At 44.2% G+C, this 21,113-nt stretch overlaps 1 protein-coding gene across 1 annotated transcript; it reads right to left on the bottom strand.

The window, feature by feature from the left end:
- Positions 1–537: 537 nt before the first annotated feature.
- LOC311509038 (uncharacterized protein) lies at positions 538–8,845 on the bottom strand. The gene is made up of 10 exons (XM_084574078.1): positions 8,735–8,845; positions 6,244–6,399; positions 5,960–6,161; positions 5,637–5,883; positions 5,377–5,421; positions 5,203–5,282; positions 4,930–5,124; positions 4,692–4,791; positions 1,404–2,693; positions 538–1,259 (listed from the first exon to the last, which is right to left on the bottom strand). Exons 2-10 carry the CDS (start codon positions 6,336–6,338, stop codon positions 1,252–1,254), a joined length of 2,262 nt encoding a protein of 753 aa, XP_084430204.1. The 5' UTR covers positions 6,339–6,399; positions 8,735–8,845; the 3' UTR covers positions 538–1,251.
- Positions 8,846–21,113: the final 12,268 nt, after the last annotated feature.

Raw genomic sequence — 21,113 nt, 5'->3', positions numbered from 1 at the left:
AATGGCATTCTCCATGACAACGGCGGTGTGACATGGCTGTGCCCTTGAGGGCCAGGCGCCCCCTCTGGGGGAAGCGCTGCGGAAACACGACAGGGTCAACGGTCACCTCCCATCATCCACCAGCAACCCATCCTCCTCTCTTTCTCTCTCTTTCTCCCTGTTCAGGTGGAGCAGGGGATGTTGGAGAGAGAAAGAAAGTCTTGAAGGGAGCCCACTCAGTCCAGGCCTGGCAAACAAGGAGCTTTAGCCACAGGCGGTTCTGGCTAGGTCTCTACCTCGCATAGCTCCTTGCTGTTCCTCCAAGGCCAGGGCTGGATCAATACATATAGTAGTGTGGATTCTTTTGGCACCCAAGTATAGCTATGCAGTATTGCCCCGAGGTATGGGTCCGTTAAAGACATAAGAGTGTGTGCATGTGAGCAAAGTGGACTGAGTTTATTCAGGAAGGTGCTGAAATGCTTCCAAAAGGATTTTTTTTTTTATATTATTATTATTGCTGGAAATGCAGGAAATTCTCCACATTAAATATTCCATTATATTTTTTTTTTATTCTGGGAACGTCCATGAATTCTTTAACAGAGATAGCCTTCAGGAAAAATAGACATTTAAATAAAATTCAATATATTTCATAGAATTTTATCCGTGGCAAATGGTAAACAAAATTTACTGTTATTTTCTTTTTACATTATCCACTTGTGAAACATCCGTAAGAACAGATCGTATGAAAGCAAGCTCACAAATGGAGGTTGTCAGGGTTTTCATTTGAGAAGCTCTTCTGCCACCTGGTGACTGAAAAGCAAAACCTCAGAGCATAAAACTGTACATCCTGAAGGAGAAAACAAAGATAAAATAAGCCTCGGAGTGCGGTGACACAAATCCTGTTGTTTTACAAACTAAAAAAAAACGTCAGCGTTTCGTCCGTCTTGGCACGCGTTAAATGAAAATGCAAAAAGGAAGTAAAGGGGAAAAAAACAGGACGCGGTCATTTCAACAACTCGTGTCCTGTACATTTGGCATCCTCCACGACAGAAAAAAAAAAAGCTTCTGTTTAATCTGTGAACGTAAAGTCAAAACATAAAACGTCCTGCACAAAGAAACATGCCAACGACGGCAACATTTGCCTCTCGCAGTTCTTGGAAATGAGTGTTTAAGTTATTTAGAGGAAGCGTGCAGAGCCTCAGGTGTCCTCGGTCACCTCTGGACCCTCGACTGAAACAAGGACTTCCATTCAAAGATGTGTGAGGAAGCAGGTCAGGCACCTGAAGCAGAAAAACAGAAACATTTCCAAATCATATCTTTCCTGTAGAGACAGGACGGCCTCAAGCTTGTTGTCAAGTAGTTTTCATGCAAAGAATGTTTATATCAATATATTTCTGACGTGAAAGCTACAGTACTCAACTCACCGTACTGGTAAGTGGACCGAGGCGTTGATGGGAGCGTGCTGTGTGGCCCACCGGCGACCGGAGGGCCCAGGCCTTTAACGTGGCTCTGCAGGCGAGAGCGCTGGACGGCCATCGCCACTGCCTCCGCGAACCTGGACGGCGCCGCCCTCGACTCGTCTTGGTGCGCCGCGCCGGGGAACACGTCTCCGTTCGAGGTGGGAGTTGGTGGTTCAGACGATGGCGAAGAAGGAGCCGAGTCTTCTCTCTCCTCCTCCATGACTTCTATGTCTTCATTAAAAAAGACAGGAGGGGGAGGGGGAGGGAAGCTGACCTCCACCTCCACCTCTTCCTCCTCCTCTCTTTCTTCTTCTACTTCCTCTTCTTCTTGTACCACTTCCTCCTCAGTGTTTGTCTCATCAGTGCATGGACTACAGTGGTCCATGTCTGCACTGGGGATCTGAATAACCTCCCTGTGATCTTCTGGGCTGATGTGAGTCTCACTGTTAAATTCTCCATCACCGCGATCAGGTGCAGATATCATCACCTCAGGTGTGACCTCAGGTTCTTCCTCTTCGTTCTCCTGTGTAGCCGAGTCCTCAACCTCAGACAGAGGTGTGACTGGACAGTTATGAACGTCTTCGTCTTGTAGAGGTGGAGGAGAAACAGAGCTATCGTTAGTCTGCTCCAGAGAGGGGGCTGGACTGGGAGAGGGGGTTTCAATCTTTGATGCGTCAGGTGAACATGGGTCCTCCACGGTATCTGTTTGGTTCTCAAACTCAGGAGAAGCTTCCCCTTCAGGTATCGGACTCTGATCTGAAACATCCAGTGTCCGTTCTGGATCTGGCTTCTTCGGGGGAACTACCTTGAAGGTGGTCAACCCCCTCCTCTGAAGTGGATCCTCCCAGCTGCTCTCAGTCGGGAGGTCAGATCTGAGAACCGATTCAAGCTCTGCACAGAACCCCCCGTTGTCTGAACTCCTCGGAGTCGTGGACATAAAGGAGGAGCTGTGGTGAAACTTGTGGAAGGTGGCCGAGCTCTTCAGACGCTTGACGAGCGTTCCTCTAGAAACGGACGACGTCAGGACTTTGGCAAGGGCGGAGCGGGCGTCGGATAGGTCCTTCCCGCGAAACAAAGGCAGATAGGGGTCGGCCACCCCGTGGAGGTGAGCCAGGGAGGGGTGCGAGAAAGACGAGGACGAGCGCGGCTGCGAGGGACGTGGTGACGAAGAGGAGGAGGACGAAGGTATTTTTACAGAGTCTGACTCATCTTTTTCGCTCAGCTCCTCCAGAGTGTTCAGGGAGTCTAGAGTCCCTGGAGAAACAGGAAACACTTAGCAACACATTTTCATCTGAATTATTCAAATTAACAGGCCTTAAACCTCAGTCTTTAGATAAACAAGTGAAAAGTGATGGATTTATGGTGGAAAATCTGCACGGAGAACACAAAATCCAGTTGCTGATCATGAATCTTAATGAAATACAGGCTGAAATTCATATTTTACCCCCATCGATCAAGAGTATAAGACTAATTCTAAAGCTTTTAGTGTTAATTGTGCAACGGAAGAAGTTTGGAACTAACTAGAGCTGGCTATGTGAGTATACCCCGGTCAAAGAGGTGACCCAAAAGCCAATTATCAATCTAACAATGCTCGGATGATGTACTCACAAGAGTTAAATGTCTGCACACAGTGTTTATTTTTTACTACCACCATACTGAATGTGTGTCGGGTCAGTTTGTGCTAAATGGAGCAGCTAGCATTAGCTTGATAGATCAGCCACTCATGGGGAGATCACGACGTGCCGTGTTGATTTTTTTTTTGCAATTTATTTAAACAAAGTGTGACGTGGAACTGAAAGATTTCTCTGAATGAATAACGAGAGGAACCGAGGGCAAAGGATGCAACTTAAATATATTAAAAACATTAACATACCACAACAAGTACGACGAAGTTAAGAAATAAATAAGCATGCAACATGAAATCACTCATTTTACAAAGAGAGAGCTCTTGGGGAAATAACATCCGCTTAATAATCCTCCTCTTGGTCTGGTTTAGTTTTGAATAAAAACGCTAATTAGTTTGCAAAATCAAAAACGTACAAAGACTTAACATACAAAAGAGGTACAGAGTTTACACACAAAATGAAAAATAAAATAAAAATAAAAAAACAGATGAGCAGAATAAGAAGACGACTTAAAAACAGTACAAATGTACAGCATGTATGTGCAGCAGGCAACAGTGACGCGTCCGTGAAAGCCACTAAGGTGGGGAGGAGGAAGAAGAGGCTGATTGCAGGAGGAGGATGGAGAGAAGGAGGAAGTGTGGTGGAAGGAGGAGGAGGAGTAGAGGAAAAGGAGACAACAGGAGCAGCAGCAGCAGCAGGAGCAGGAGCAGGAGCAGCCCTCAACCACCTGTAAGCAGGGAGGAGAAAAAAAGGCTTGAGACATTTACAGCAGCAGAGGCCCGGTTTGAAACTCTCAATGATGGAGAAAACACAGATACGAGGAATGTTGGAAGGAGCGTAGGAGGTCGGGAGTGTGTTTTTAGAGGCCGCCTGTTAGCTGGGAGTTGTTTTTCCCAGCGTCTAATAGAAACCAGCTCAGCAGTGCGTTGGGTGTTGCGGCTCAAAGAAAACAACCGGGGAGTAAAACAAGACGCCGACTCTGCTGAGCGTAGCTTGAGCGTTATTTTTTCTTGCATTTCTAATTACAGATGTCTAATAACTTGTGTGTAATAACAGTCAAGTCGGTGGAAGCACAGAGAGAGACGCTAAACACAGGCAAGGAGAAGCATATCAGTCTAATAGAGGGGAATGGGAGCTTGGACAATAGAGGGATTTATGTGGGAACAGATTGAAGCCAATATGATCTATGAACAAGGCTCCGGGTCACTTTAATTGCCCCGAACGGGGTTAAACTGTTACCGACCAAAGCTGCGTTTTGTGCAGGATTTAACTGCTAAATCTTCCATTTGATGCCGCCGGCTCTGACATTTTAATCTTGATTTAACTTCAATCTGTCTTGACCCCCACGGTGTGACTCTGACCGCGGCTGGGAGGATTTGGCAGATATGAGCGCTCGCCCCGCTCTAAACCCTCCCTGTTTGATTTAGATTGAAATACTGTAAAAGGTCAATTGGGATTATTTTACAAGCGCGTTACGTCTGTTCCGCAGTTTCGGGCAATCGCCACTAGATGGCGAAATAAACATGGAGAACTGATGGGACACACTCTAATTTATACCTTTTAAATCATCCAGAAACTATATTTTAGGCTATTACAAAGCTCCAGTGTAAAGTAATGAAGATTTTACCTTTAACATCAGTGTCTGCCTGCAGCTCCTGGAGTGTGTTTGCACAGGGAGGAGGCGGGGCCCTACGCTTGGTACTCCTTAAGGTAGATTCTGCAGACCTCTACAGAGAGACACAGGTATTATTAGAGGATGTCCCAATTTTACCCCAAGTTCTCCATATCAGACGTGACTTGTCCTTGCAGCCTCCTCCTCCTACCAGGTATCTGAGCATTTTTATAGAAGTTGAGAAATAACCCACCTGTGCTCCACTTAAATGGCAGGTGCCGAGGTTGTTCGGGACGCTCTGCGACCCCCCCATGGGCGGCTGAGGGGCCCGCCTCTTCTTGGGCATGTCTGCAGTGAGGGTGTTAGAGGACCGGACCACTTCTGAATCCCTGCCGGCTGTTGCTTGTTTGCCGAGACGAGGAGACACCGGAACGCTCGCCGCACAAGCCTACCGAGAGGGAATGGTGCGTTTTAGTCGACGTCAGACGAAAGCGTGCATCTATTTCCCGACAGACTGACAACGCACCGCTTCGTGTTTCTGCTTCCTTCTTCTAAATAAGCTGAGGAAGCCCGTGTTCTCCTTCTGTTTCTTCTCCTTCTTCAGGCCTGCGTAACGTACAAAAATAATAATGTACACGGCGTACACACACACAGCGCAGACGCACCGAGTGGCAGGTCTGAACATGCACATGTTTGTTACCTTGCAGTGGAGGAGGCGAGATGACCTCCGTTGGCGTGATAGCCGCTGCGGGCAGAAAGCACAGGTGAATGTGGTCAGACTGTGCAATGCGAACAGCTATTTTTACAAGAGCAGGTACGCCGATCAGGCATAACATTCCTAATATTGTGTAGGTCTCTCCTTGTGCCTCCAAAACAGTTCATCAGGGAATGGACATGGGTCTTCTGAGGGTGTCCTGTGGTGTCATATTAGATATATGTTTCTTACGTCCTTTAACTCACCTCCTTCAGAGGGGTCTCTCCCTGCCGTGTCTTTGGCAAACACTTCCCTCAGCCCGTGGTCATTTAAGGTCTTCGTCAGGTCCAGTGGCTCCTCAGACTGAGAGTCTCTCAGTAGGACGGTTGTCTCCACTTTAAACTCGCACTTGTCGCACACCACCGGCAGCAGCGTCTCAAGTGGCTGCCTGGGACTCACCCGCACCACGGCCTTGTGGGACTTATTGTAGTTGATTAACAGACGAACCGTCGCCTGCAAAGAAAAAAGACATACAGGTTTATTATAGAAACTGTTATTTATTCATTTATGTATTTATTTATTGACGTACCTCAGGCATGTACGGCTGCCGGGTCTTCTCCTCTGTCCCTTTGGGCTTCAACACAATCTTGTCAGCCTCCAGCAGGCCGATAGGTGAGTTCGGTTTGAAGCTGATGTTGTTCTTGTTGGGCGAGAGGACCTCGACGGTGTAGTCCGAAGGGTTCAGGTGGTAACTCGCGCAGAGCGTCACCAGCAGGTCCATCACCGCTTTGCTGTGAAGACGAAATGGAACGGCATCGTTTTGCAGTTCACACAGGTTGACGTTTGGGATTTCGAAAAAGCGGCTCCACCCACCTTCCTGGCACCGTGGCCTTCTTCTCCACGCCCCCCGGCAGAACCACGCTCAGCAGGTGGTCTCTCTGCAGCGGGTTCACCTGCTCATCCATCATCTCAGTGGATCTCGAGAAGACTCCCAAGATTTGATATTGTTTCCAGTGTCAGGTAAACCTCCTGTGGGAAAAAAGATTGTTCCAGCTGTTAAAAATGAACTGAAAGGCTAAGGAATCAATATCGTCTTATAAACCAACCCAAATATGGGTTATTTTCTATTTAATACTTCTCAAAGTGCTTTTACAGCCACAATAACACACCTTCCTATTCGTTAACACGGTGCCAGCGTCTTGGAGCAACTTCGTGGACAAACCCCGCTCTACCTACTGAGCCACAGCCGCCCCCCACGGGACAGGAACATCTCCAGGGTGTTGATGTCGGTGTGAAATGTCTTACAGCGGCTTGAAAACTATGGGAATTTCATTGCCGGACTTAAAATTCCTATTCATTGTGAAGGCGACGGCTAATTATTAGTTTCACTGCTGGTTAAATATGCACATGGTTTCATCAGTTATTCAAGTTTGTGAAATATACCCATGTGTGTTTTGTTTTCTAAGACCCTGTAGACATATTTAGTGTCATATTAATCATATTAAATTAAGACAAGCAGCACAAATTGACATATTGGGCGGTTGTTATTGCAAAAAGCTAGCCCAGAGTCCACTGTCAAAGCTTCAACAATAACATTTTTTTTTTTTTTTTACTTTAGCATTAAATTTATCTAAACTCTTTGTGAATATTCAGTCAGTCTGTGCCTAAAAAGCAAAAGCATAATAATAATTAAAGCTGCAAGCAGCGTTGAACGGGCCCTCGCAATCCACGCTTGTCGGCGTCCGGCAAGGACGGGGTCACTGCATTTCTCAGGGGATACAGTGGAGTAACAGTGCACCGTGGCACGATAGCTAACAGTTCTCCAATGACAGGCAAAGTCTTCCTGCTGCAAGGATTTATTTTGTCACTCCTAATTTAAGTTTAATATAAATAAAACCCATCTATCCATCCATCTATCTATCTATCTACACATCTATCTATCTATCTATCTATCTATCTACCTACCTACACATCTATCTATCTATCTATCTACCTACCCATCTATCCATCCATCTATCTATCTCTATCTATAACAACGACGGATAATAATCTCCGCTAGCTTAATGCTAACGTACAATGGGAAACACCATAGACAGGCTAACGGAACTAGCATCGCCACAGCGGCGGCAACACCAAACTCTTTTGAATGTATTCTCTCTGTGGCATCAACAAACAGTTGTATACTTATTCTCTCTGTGTCATCAAAGTATGTTAAAACAGCCTCACCAATCATTAGAAGTTTAACCAACACACACACACACTGACATTCAGCCAGCAGAGAGAAATACTTTGGCTCCATCTGCTGGACAAAGTAGCGAACTACGTGTGCACTGATGATGAAATGAGGGAGAAAGAGCAACTTTTCACTTTCACTACCATAAAAGGCCCTAAAGTTTAACGAAAACTCACAATCTTCGCAGGGAGTGACCATGAAGATCATAAGTATGTCGTGATAACATCTGAAAACAATAAAAATCAGCCCGACAGGAATGGCAGGTCATACAACAGACTCTATTTAAAATCAGACATTTCCTGCCCACAATAGGTGGCGCTACAATAATTGCATGAATATTGACATATGGATGTGTTCAGTTAGGGACCAGTAACAATACTGTAAAGTTTCATGCACTTTGGACTGAATTAAAGCACGTTTAAAGCACGTTTAATGCAACTTCCTGTTTCATGGCGCGTCAAAAAAACTTTCAGGGGCCAGCAGACCCACGCCACATCGACGAAAAGTCAACAAAAAATATGCTTATGTTCATCAAGTGTTCAACTACCTAATTCCGTAGTTTTTAAAGTCAATCTGATAGGTTTAATGCCTGAAAAAAAATTGATGATTAATTCCAATTTTCTCCAATTTTCACATGTTTAATCAAAATAGCAGACTTCCTGTTGGGTTTAGAATATGGCTCCAAGAGACTTTTTTGTGCGTCCTGGGATGTTACATATACGTGACATATTTCCAGATTTTTAGACGCAACGGGCTTCAGGGGCTGGTCCGTAGAAGGTCCGTAGGGTCCGTAGGTGGCGCTACAGAGCCATTTTGCCACGCCCGTGCTCGAGGCGCTGATACATTACAATTTTCGGGCAAACGAATCTTTCTGCCAATTTCCAGGACTTTTCGTGCATGTTTAGGCATGCGTAGAATGTTCCAAAGTTCCTGGAAAATAATAATAATAATAATAATAATAATAATAATAATAATAATAAACAGTACGAAAACAATAGGGTCCTTGCACTTCGTGCTCGGGCCCTAATAATAATAAATATTTACCTGACAAGTTTCCTCGAAGTTGCTTGTAGTATTTAACTTACACAAACAACCAAACAAAAAAAAGTAAGCCAACTTTGATGTGTTTACCCGACAGAGCAACTTCCGACGGAAACCAGCGGCTCTTCAGACAGTTTCCAGGGACGCCTCCTCGCCTCCTCGCCTCCTTCCAGGTTTTTTAAAGCTCTCCCTGCCTCCACCTTTTGACCCTGTGCTGTTCTTTTCCGTATAAGCGCTTTCAAACGGTTACGGTTAGCGTCAACGCCCTCGGTGTGTTTAAAGCCTGACGTTTAGCGGAGCGTGCCGTCCCAACAGCTGCGTGCGTATCTGCTCATCAGCGCGTGCGTGGGCCGTTGTTGTTGTTGCTGGCCGAAAAATTCATATCCTCCTGACGACCAGCAATTCAAAATTTTAAATCTGAATATCTCCCAACCACTGCATGGTACGAAATTATGTCCTTTTGCTATCTACAGAGGACATTTAGGGCTTTTAAATGATACCAAATGTGAAGGGGTGGGGCTTTGGTACCTTTCTCATTAAAGAAAATGATGATCAGTTGATATGTTAAAAATAAAATTTTTGATTCAAATTTTTTTTTACAAGATACAAGATTGGGGAATTTAAAAATAAAATGTGATTGGACAATAAATATATTTTTGTTCCTGGTAGTCAGGAGGCTATTTATACACTCACCGGCCACTTCATTAGGTACACCAGTGAAAATTAATATGTTTGTCACACTATTGAATTGTATTGACACGTGTTCCTATTGTTTTGGCCACTCCCTTTTAGTCAGTGGGCTAAATAACTTTATTTTTTTCCCCCCATCATAAACTGAACATTATAACAGCCATTAAGCTAGATTTATTTTCATTTATTGTTATTTTCAGCTGAACTGCCTGACGTTGCTTCAGCACAAGCTCCACGTCATAGCAGTCATTATTTACTTATTATTTCTCCAGAATGAATGACCGCCTTTCTGACGTTGTTTTGACGTAAGCTGAACGTTGTTACAGTCACGAAACTGGGTTTAATTTAATTGTTCGTTATTTGATTTCCTCCCAAATGAGAGTGACGTTGAATTACCACATCTCTGATGTTGTTTCAACACAAACTGAACATTAGAACAGTCACGAAACTAGATTTAATGCAATCTTCTAATTAGTTTTCTCCAAATGTATCATACAATTGAATTACCACCATTCTGACTCTATTTCAACATAAACAGGCCATTATAGCAGTCACACAACTGGAGTTAGTGCAGAACAATTACATTACAATGCATTAGCTTTCATTAGTGGACCTAATGAAGTGGCCGTTAAGTGTATTTAAACATTTGCACAAGTTTAAAATAGAAAATAAGTTAAATTTAAAATGTTTGACATACTGTACATTAATACGATCATAAATAATAATAGTTTGTCATTAATTTATTTCACGATTCCTGCCAGTTCTACAAATTAAACTATTAAATGAAGCTAAATAGACGACTAATCCATTATTAAAGTCCATAACAAGAGGAAACTGAGCCTGCATCCACGACTAATGTGTCCTAACACACACAGCACCAGATCCACTGTCTTCAGCCATGTTGTCCAAGCAGTTCCAAATAAGCTTACTCTGTTTCTTGAGTAAGAGGGATTAGTGCTTTTAAAAGGCTGCGTCTTTTCATGCTGTCACACTCAAAAAAACACTCATTTAACCATAGCTTTTTTTTTGTCACTAACCTGTGTCCACAGATTGTTCCCATTCTCTTTCAGCTTTCTCTTCTCTGTTATTCTGCTGTAGGATAATAGAGAGGTAGAGGAAGAGAGAGAGAGAGAGAGAGAGAGAGAGAGAGGGAGGGAGAGAGGGAGGAAGGGAGGGAGGGAGGGAGCAGGGAATTCAGTCCCAGTGTAATCCCTGTTTTAGTAGCCAAGCCTGCCACACCTATAGCCCCTGCCCAGTCATGTGACACTGCTTTGCATGTCTGGGGTTTGTGTGTTCGTGTGTGCTTTGTGGGTGGTGACGGTGGCGGTGGTGGTGTAGTGGGCATGCACCAGGTAACTTGTGCACCAGCATACTATGTGAAAGCTCTTCTCCAGCCACATCAGTGTTAAACAAGCATACGACTCTGTTTGTGTAAACACCTCTAATCCATGTAAGCTACTGATCGGCTCTATAGGATCTGGCTGCAGTTTTGCTGATCATCTATAGTCCATCCTGCTGTATAGCATGCAGACACACTTCTCCAAGCTGCATTGCTCAATACTCACTCAAGTTTTATACCTTGATGTATTTATGTGAGATCACTGCTTTGACTAAAATATGGTGATGTTTAAGTATTTCCAGCTACAGCAGTGAATCAATAATTCGTCGAGCAGTATCTCACCAGACAGTACAGTCCACAATTTGCTTTTTACTTTTGCCCAGCACTGGTTTTGCTGTCTTGCTGCTACTCGCTGTCACTGTTTGCTTCTCCACCTTCTTACATAACTGTGCTGGAAAGTTCATGTCAGTCCTCTCAGGACAATGAAGGTCTCTGACTGTGTAGACATGCCTGAAGGAGCAATCTGAGCCTCAAGTTTAGCATTCTGGCCGTGTTTTTGGCCTAGATTGTGTAAAAAATGGACAAAACCTCTGCAGCCTCCGAAGAGCACTTTTGAAGCTCAGTGTGGTGGCTCCGGCCGTCGCCATCTTGGCCTGAATGAAGCGGTTGATGCCAAGGCAGACAGTTATTGACCTGTGACAGCACCCACTTGTCACTCAAAGCTGCCACGCCCAAAAATTTTGATAATTTTAAGCCTTGATATAATTTAACTTTAGTAACAGTAGCATTCCCTACTTTATCATCTATTCTATGTTTTAAGCAGGATCATTGGGGCCGATTAGCATGCTAATGATAGCCTGAGCATTATTTTCAGCATGTCATACCACCATACCAACATTAAACTTACATGGGCAGCGTGGTAAAAACCATTAAACTTGTCATCTTGTCATTGAGAACAGGTCATATTAGCATGCTAATGCTAAACTAACATGGTGAAGATGGCAAACTCCATTAAACCACTTTTTTTTTTTAATCTTGTCGTTGATAGCATGTCATATTAGCATGCTAGCGCTGAACTAACGTGGTGAACCTTGAGATCTTTTCATGTTAGCATGCTAACACAAGATGGTCAAAAGGGTAAATACCATCCATGCTAAATATGTTAGCTTGGGCGGGTGGTTTGACCAGGTGAACGTGAATGACTTGTTTTGTTATATGAAAAAAAAAAAAAGAAAATCAAACCATTTTATTAAATGTCACCTTGTCATTGTTAGCATTTTAGCATGACTTTAGCATCTTTACCTTGACAGTAAAGCCTCAAAAAGCTGCTAGCATGGCTGCACACTCTTAAACTTCCTTGACTATTTAGTTATCTTTGCACTGCTTTATTTTAAAGAATGACTCTTTCTTGTTTTTTTTCCAGATAATATATGGCTAGTCAGAGATTGTTTTGTGAGACACTAGTGGATTATTGAGAGTCCTACTGCTGTTATGAAGCAGGCTAATGTCGCCTGTCATCTGCATACAGTAGGTGTGTAGTGAAGTAGTTAAGCGGGAGTTTAATCAAATGAAGTGCAGGGAACACATGTCCAAACCAACTTTAATCTTGTAATCTCATTGTGAAGTCTGTCCGTGGAGATTCATTGAGCTTCTGCTGTAGCAGTAAACAGATCCCTGTGTGACAGTCGAGGTTAATGAACTTGTCTTCATGACTAAGAGCTGAACACAAAGACTGTTCAGTTACACCGTGCAGTCTGTCGCTCTGCATCATCGCGCCGTGAAATGGAGGAAGTCCTGGATACGTGCACACACGCGCCGCACTCCCAATTTGGAATAAACAGGTAGAAGGTGTTAAACTGTCACTTCGTTTACATCCTGCTGTCTTACACTTAATGCACTCGCTTGAAGTCGACGGCAGCTCTAAATCAGCTATGTGCAACGGGATAAGTGGCGTGACACCGGCATGCTTTATTTTTCCTGTCAAAGGAAATTAAAATGACAACAACGCGAGTTCATTTCCCCGCGTTATCAGCTGCTCATCTGTCGTGTAAACTCGACTTTTGAATGGATTCATGTAAACTCAGGAAGTCTCATCCAGCGTTTACTGCTTGATCTATATTGTCTCCCAATCTCAACATTCACGGAAAGCATCAAAACACACCCACGGTTCATCTGGATGAGCACACAAACTCTTGTGAACTCATGTTTTTTTTCTTCCAGATTATCTATAACATCGGGCCTAATTTGGAGCCTTACACAAAGTGACAAAGCCTCAACGGGAGCCTCTCGTTTGAGGCAAAGCGACACGCTACAACCCAACTCTGACATCCCACAGTCTGAGCCAGGCTCCCAAATTCATCACCCTGCCTCTAATGAGACACGCAGCGAAGTCGCAGAGATCTGCCAAGGAGGAAACGTCTGAGCTCATCTTTGGAAACGCAGTGTGGAGCAGCTCTTTAAGAGTGAAAACATGAATACCTTTTAGTACTAACAGGTAGCAAATGTGTATGTTTTTCTATTCCCCAGTCTGTCATAAGGTAGATAAAAAAAGGTATGCCTAGGGGGAAGTTGTTGTGGAGTATTGTTGATGCAGTTTAGGGCCTTCATTATGTTAAGAGGTAGCCATCTGGAGCCTCAAACAATTGCTTTGTATGCCTGCCCCGACTGTGTTTACAAGAGTTGTCAGTTACTGAGTGAAGTGAAACTCTCTAGCGACATGCTACATCGAGCTCATGGGCGTGTCCTCTGCTGCCAAGTGTGCATCTGTGAGGGATGGACCCTATTTTTAGATTATTCAAAATGCATCCTATATAACATGCACTCTCACTAAGTTAGCTGCACTCAGACTCCATTTTACTCCCGGGGAGAACAAACTTTTCCATCATGTAGGCGTTATGTAACGGGGGGGTGCAGTTCAGGAGACCGGCCAGCAGGTGGCAGGGATTCATAAGAAACGCGCAGGGGGGGAGCACAGCGCCGGTGCGCACACCCATGTGGCCCCAACGTGAGCTTGCACATGTCTGAAGCCTTATCTCCACTTCCATGTCAGCCAGATAGTTGAGTCTGTGAATGACACATTTAATTTTAGAAAGAAAAGTTGGGGGGGGGGGGGGGTGAAAAAATAAAAGCGTCTCCGAAACTCTATGTAGGGGTATAGATGTGCAACAGTTTATTAAAATACAGTATATAATGGAAATCAGTCAAAAATAAATAATAAAATAAAATAAAAAAATATATAAAATAAAAGTAAACTATATGGCTGAAATTTGTGTGCTTTCAATTTACTCAGAATAAATTAAAAATAATTAAAAAATAAATAAAATAGGAACAACTGTTGAATGAGATTCAATCAAAGTGAAACAAAAACAGCTGTCTGTATATTTCTGCACAGGTTTATTAGAAGTAAAACAAAAGGTGAAAAAGCAATTTATTTGACATTAAATAACCAGCTGGATGTAGTTAGAAACACTGATAATTGCAAGGGCAATTACCTGCGAAAGGGTTTTTTTATTTTGCCCAACTGTGACTTGCGCTTAAACAAATATTAATCACAAGCCAGATCCACGTGTATGTTGTTGTGCTGGTGTGTGTGTGCGTGTCAGCAAGGTTGATATTCTCTGGAAGTGTGCGTTCAGGCCATCTTGTGACAGTCGCAGCTTTTGAGGACATTCATTCCCAGCCTGCGATGCCAAACGAACCGGAAGCGCGGATTGATTTCTCCATGGCGAGCGAGGGCGGCTGAGAAGAAGAAGAAGAAGAAGAAGAAGGAGAAGAATAAGAAGGAGAAGGAGGAGGAGAAATTAAATTAAAGCTTATTAAATGACCATCCGTCAGCCCTCGAACGGGATTTCTCGAAAGCGGGAGGAAATCGGGTTTAAATCTGGAGCTGACGAGGCTTAGAATAAAATAAATAAATAAAAAAAACAGGATTATTCTTTCGGAGATGGGATCTACCTTCAGGGTCCCCACCTGCTGGGCACCGTAATGGTGGTGAGTATCCAGATCTTTGGAGATGGACCCATCAGCCTTTTTAATATGACCCCTCACACTAAACGATTGTCGGTTTGTTTTGCTTTTTGAAGCAATGGTTCCCCTTAAACCATTCAACCCCAGCTTATTGGCGTTTAAATTAATATATTCACTACGAGCCACGGTGTAGCTATAAATCGACGTCTTTTTAAATGTTTTCCTCTTCTTCAACAGTGTTTATTTCGCTACATATCACTTAAATAATCGCCATCGGGGCTCAGTTTATCGCTGCCACGGACATTTAACTCCCAAACTAATAACACGAACGAAAATAACCTCGACGTCGTGACAAACAAAACGAGAGCACCAAATATTATTAGCATCCTCCCCGACGCGTTGGGAAAGGGAATAGCCCTCAGAGCAACAGGCCTTTCGTTTATTTATTTGTAGAAATGTCACGGAGCATGAAGAATTAGGCGTTTCATACAGGTAAACCAAAACTGAGGTGGCAGACGAAACCAAAAACGTTTCTATTTCTGGTGAACGCTCCTTTCGCGTTTGATTCATTACGAGCGCACATCTGGCAAGGACACGCCCAGACTAATTCATAGACACTCAGTGGTTATTTCATCATTTTTTTCTTCCTTTTAAATCTTTAACACAACGGGACACTTATTGATTGGCTGGAGTAATCATGGAGCTAAAAGGGAAACCGGTTCATTAAATTATCTGTCGGAGCCATTTCAAACGCAGCTCAAGGACCTCCAGGTGGCCGCCGGACCTTATTTTGGTAACCACCGGTTTCCAGTGGTTGTGTCGCTGGGTGGCTCAACCTCGGTGGCTGCTCACCTATACACATATCTATATTTAGATATAAACCTTCCTCTTTGCATGGTTTCTTTATTCATTTCTCGTTCCTGGGAGTTGTGCCGGTGGCGCGTCCGAGGAGCCGACGCGGCGGCTTGTTCGACGGGCTCCGGTTCGTGGCGAGTCTAAAAAAAAAAAAAAAGTGTCGATTATTCTGGAGGTGACGCGGAGACATCATCAACATGGCGACAGCTGCCTCGGCTCGTTCAGAAACCGCGACGAATTAAGGTATCGTCTGGCACCCACTCCGCCTCTCTATGTCTGATTTCTAAATGCAAACCTCCTCCGATCCACGTACTTAAAGAAAAACAAGTATCTGTTGCTTGTTAGAAATTAACACAGCAGAGTCCTAGGCAAATGTCTAGGCACCACAGGGTGTGAGAAACGTCTGAAAGTGATTTAAGGTCCTGATATGTGATGGATTGATTGCTGATTGTTACTGTATTTTTAGTTTTAAGTCATGCATAGGGTGGGATTTGTATATGCATCGCTTCTAGTCTCGGAAAATCTTTAAGCACCACGGACAGCAGCGCCCTTTTGACACCATGTCAGCAGCGGTTGCAGTCTGAGCAGCTCAGGTAGATGAAGCCGAGGGGGCAGCCCGTGCAGATGCCGCTTTCAAAATGTCTGATATCAAGGGGGGACTTCCACTTGTTTGTTTTCTGGAGGCAGCTGCCGCTTTAGCACCATGGACAGTGAACCATCTGTCTGTGGAAAAAGAGAGCTGACGTTTTTTGTATTTTTTTTTGTGTTTGTTGTTGTGGAAGGTGTTGTGAACGTGATGGGCACCTTTTTTTTCTAAAAGGACATGTCAGCTCCTTTCAGGTCTGTTTTAAAGCGCAGTTCAGTGAGCAACAGTGGATCTCAACCACAGGTGTCAAACATGCGGCCCGTGGGCCAAAAGCGGCCCGCCAGAGGGTCTAATGTGGCCCGCAGCAAGAATTTGCAAATTTTGCAAAAAATTACATAGAAGGCGGCAATTTTCCGATGGAAATAACAACTATTCCTATTTTTTTTCACTGTTTTAGTCAGATAAGTGGACAGAACAAAACCCTGAGACTCAGGACTAAAGAACAGACAGCAATGTCTTAACAAATTTCATTTGTTTTTTTAAAGGATATGTCTGTGAAGGTTCTCAGTCATCCAGGTCATTGTACATCCAAAACAGGTTAAAAAAAAGGCAACTGGACGTTTCACCACTCGTCCGAGTAGCTTCTTCAGTTCTCGGGGACTGGTGGGAAGTCTGAGGTTTAAATAGGAACTCCTCCTGAAACTTGCTTGTTATGTTTAAACCTCAGACTTCCCACCAGTCCCCTACTGAATAAGCTACTCGGATGAGTAGTGAAATGTCTTCTCAAAAATCTTTACAAGTCCAGTTTACCTTTTTTTGAACATTTTTTGTATATTTAAAAGGATAGTTTATTAAATGTAAACATTCTCCTAATTTACTCGTTCGTCTTTGCACTAAAACAAATGGGAAAAGTCAAGAGTTGTCGTCGCTTGTAGGTTATCATTCATGTTACTGGTCCGGCCCACTTCAGATCAGATTGGGCTGTATGTGGCCCCTGAGCTAAAATGAGTTTGGCTGTCCCCGATTGAAACAATTTACATTGCCTAAGTACTGGAAATCACTGGAGTATTCTCCTTGGCGCAACTTGAAGGTTGCATGAAATTATTTAGAATGGTTTCTCATATGGCTTAGATGTAAAAAACATTGGATCCAGGCTAAAATACCCTAAAATCACGTTTAGTTTCCATAGATCTGTGATGCACCATGATACAAATATGAAGTGTTTTAAAGGAAAAGCCTTTGGGATCCAGAAAACGTTTTGCTTTGAGAAGAACCTCTGTACGGTGGCCTAGAGAGCTCAACGCAGAGTGGCTTAAGAAAACACACGAAAATAGATAAAACACAAGCAAATTCAAGAGAACGACTTCATTAATTTGATGCATGTGCTGCAAAAACTCCCAGCGCAACCGGGTACATACTCGCGACTGCCGCAAAAGGGCTGGAATGTGTGTTTAAATATTATTAGTGGAGCCAAACTGCAAATGATTTGTGTATTTGGTTGAGCTCTGTCGCTCATTGAGGTAACTGTAATCTCAATGGGCACCAAGACTGGATGCAGTAAGTCAAGATCAAACATAAGTACTCTCATAGGTAGAAGTCCATCTTCACTTTGTCCTGTTATCAAACGTCCTCAACCTCAACTGTGAGTCAGCGCAACAGCATGATTGACTTCACGTCTCCTCCTTTGACTCTTATAAAGCTCATAATTTGCTTTTTGATTGCAACAACAGGATATGTGTCATACAGCTGCCATCTGTGGCGTTATGGCGACTTCCCGTTGATTTCTATTCAGGATGCTTCGACTGGTTTGCCTCGCCCTCACAGCGTCTCTGGAGACGCCCGCCGTCCCTCCGCCGGTCTCAGTTCGTCGTGTCATGTTTGACCCCGGGGATGGTCGCGCTGATAGCCGAGCTCGGGGGCTCAGGGGCGAGTACGCTGAGGGCCCCGCGGGGTCCATCAGGCCTAATAACCAACAACCGCCGCCACCCTCACCACTACGCGGGCAGCTCAAACTAGACGAGCTGTCACAGAGCACGTCACAACACTGGGTCCTGGGGCAGTCTTTGGGACACGAGCAGATGTGTTTTGTGAGTCCCCCTATGGGAGAAGTCACAGTTAATTCACAATTTGGGCCCAGTGAGTTCTTAGAAATGTAGCGTTTGACGGCTACGGTGGCTTTCTGGTAATGTTTCAGTTCTACACAGTTAGGAAAATGAAGCAAATACACCTTGCCCGTGTCTTTGCTTCTCCATCTGAGGGATTTTTTGAATCAACGTCAGATCTTTTAAATGAAGTCCAATTTGAATCCGTCATGTTTATGAGCCATGACACTTCTATTTTCTGCCAATTTTGTCTTATTAAGAAAATGTTACGGTCAATAATGTTCAGACTTCTCCTAGCTTGGTTGGTCTGTGAGCTTCTGACCATATTTCGTGGGCTTCTTTAGCATTTCTTAGCATATCCGTTTACCGTACTTGTTTTCGTGGTTAGCATGGAGCTAGCCAAGGTTTGTAAATGCAATGAATGAGGATGTTGTTAACTTTTCAAAGATCCAGACTTCTTGATTCCCTTCAGTTGTCTTTCTCTTCTCAGTTTTTCTGTCTCTGCTCAGACAGCTTTGATCACATGCGCCCCACCCCCACCCCTCACCCCACCCCCACCCCCATGATCTGCTCAACGTTTCTTCCTGTTTAAAAGCGTCTTTCAGATTTTGATTGCTGTTGACGCTGTATAAACGCATCTGAATTGCAATCTGGTGCCAAGCTAAGCTAACCAGCTAGTACGAAACGAGAGTGGTATCAATCTTCCTCTTCCTTTTAAAATAAAAAGCTCGTGACCGCGTGCTGAGGCGTCCCTCCATTCACATTTGGAACTGGAAAGAACAGTTCATGACACAAAGAGACGGCACTTTCAGGAGGTTGCTGTTTTCTGGGCCGGTGCAGCGCCCCACTGGGGACGGGACCTTCCTGGGAGACTGTCTCGACTGGGAGGCACGACGGGAGGGTCTTGTTTGTGTGCCTTTCCTACTACGTCCTGCGGGAACTAGAACCTCCAGTGCAGCTTGCGATAGTTGCTGTCATGGTGAGTGGACAGTGCTTCAGAAGCCACTTTTTGTCCGCGATTCCAGCGATAAATCGATTGAGACTCAGGGGTAGAATGATGTTCTCTTCAGAGATTGCCTGTTTTGCTCTCAAGCTGTCCACTCGGGTTGTCGCAGGCTATTTCTGTGTCCCTGTGATTGTGTGATTGTGCTGAAGGTTTGTCATCGCTCTCAGACCCTATATTTACCGCCTATTTAAAGCCTCCACCTTACCTGTGACCTGATTAAAATAATTCTACCCAGCGGTTAGCATGACGCACAAAAAAAAAAAAGAAACGTCTCATCCAAACTATTTTAAAGCTACATGACGGCATATTAACAGATTCTTTTTTTTTTTTCCAACACGATGATTTGGGTATGAATCTCGTCGCCAGTCATCGGTTATGAAACTCCAGACTATTGTGTTATCCAGTAAGGCTCTCAAAGTGGTGTTAGTCACTCCATTTGCATGTGAAACAAGCTCCCTGTGTTATTCTCCCTTGGCCAAATCAAATGCATGCATGTTTCCGTGAGCCTTCCAAGTCGCCGATCGTTACTCACGAACCGTTATAATCAAGTAAATGCTGATGACTGGATGATGTATGGAATAATGATGGGGGATGGCGGGGGGTCTAAATGGCAGAATCGATAGATTGACGTTGTTCTGTCTGCTAACACTTTGGATTTCATTATGAGCCAATTATCAACGGATGCACGCAATTGGATTGTCCTACAACCAATCAGGGCCATTTAATTGAAGTGCTCTGTCCATCACTGCTTAGAGCCGGTCCAAACGGTGTCATTGCATCTTAGTTGGAGCATAATCAGTTCCCAACGGAGCGACTCCAGACCAGTTTTGGGTGGGGGAACTTTGTTGCGCTTCCAGGCTTTGATACTGAGATTGGTATGACAAAAAAAATAAAAGTACCAAAACTACTCCTTCAAAGTAAAAGCCTGCAACGCCAACCAGAACCTAATAAAGAGGCTGTATAGAAGCTATGCCTGTCAAAAGAGGTTTGACGCTCAAAAGACTTTGAGTCCGTTGTATTTTCAAAATAAAAGCCCACTTACAGTAAGTATAAACGGGTCGCCGTCCTTCGGGTCGCCAACGCGTCTGAGTTTTGCCAATTCACAAGAAGCAGGAAGTAGGAATGGCTTTGGCAGTGGTGAGCACTGATGCCTCACAGCAAGAAGGTTCTGGGTTCGAATCCTTTCTGTGTGGAGTTTGCATGTCCTCCCTGTGTCTGCGTGGGTTCTCTCCAGGTACTCCAGCTTCCTCCCACCGTCCAAGGACATGATGGTTAGGTTCATTGGTGATTCTGAATTGGCCGTAGGTGTGAATGTCTCTCTGTGTTAGCCCTGTGATAGACTGGAGACCTGTCCAGGGTGTACCCCACCTCTTTCCCGAGGACAGCTGACCTGAGCCCGACTGCTCATTTCTCTGACTGCGGTGACGTTGCTCTCATGTCGTCCTCCTTCTTCTTATTTTATTCTTTGTGCTCGTTGTCACTTTAGTGAAGAAGTCGACCGTTCTCTTAAAGTGGTGCTTGACAACATAAACACACACTGTGGTGAAAGAGAGGAATATATGATAATATAGCGGCTGGTGTTTCTTAAAATGTTATTTTCCCAGAAAACAGGAGAAATATCATCAGCTCTTTCTTCAGTTCAAAGTGTTTTTCACCCCCCAGCTGTGGCTTTAAAAGATTGCCAGGTATTTATTTTTCCTTTACCGCTGTGACACAAATGTAATGTAATACATGAGAGGCACAAAATGGAGCTTGATAAATCTCATTTGTCCAGGCATGGCTTCTGCTATAATGATCCAGGTAGATGAGATGACCCCCAAAGGTGGCGACTATTTTCAGGTCCTGACTCACTCCCCCCCCTCCTCTCGTTTCCTTCCCCGCTGCAGCTCCCTGCCCCAGCTGAGCCCCTCGCTGCCCTCTGAAGG

The sequence above is a fragment of the Chelon labrosus genome (genome assembly GCF_963514085.1).
Source record: "Chelon labrosus genome assembly, chromosome: 24".
In the NCBI taxonomy this organism is placed as follows: domain Eukaryota; kingdom Metazoa; phylum Chordata; class Actinopteri; order Mugiliformes; family Mugilidae; genus Chelon; species Chelon labrosus.
This window is presented reverse-complemented; position numbering and strand designations above follow the sequence as displayed.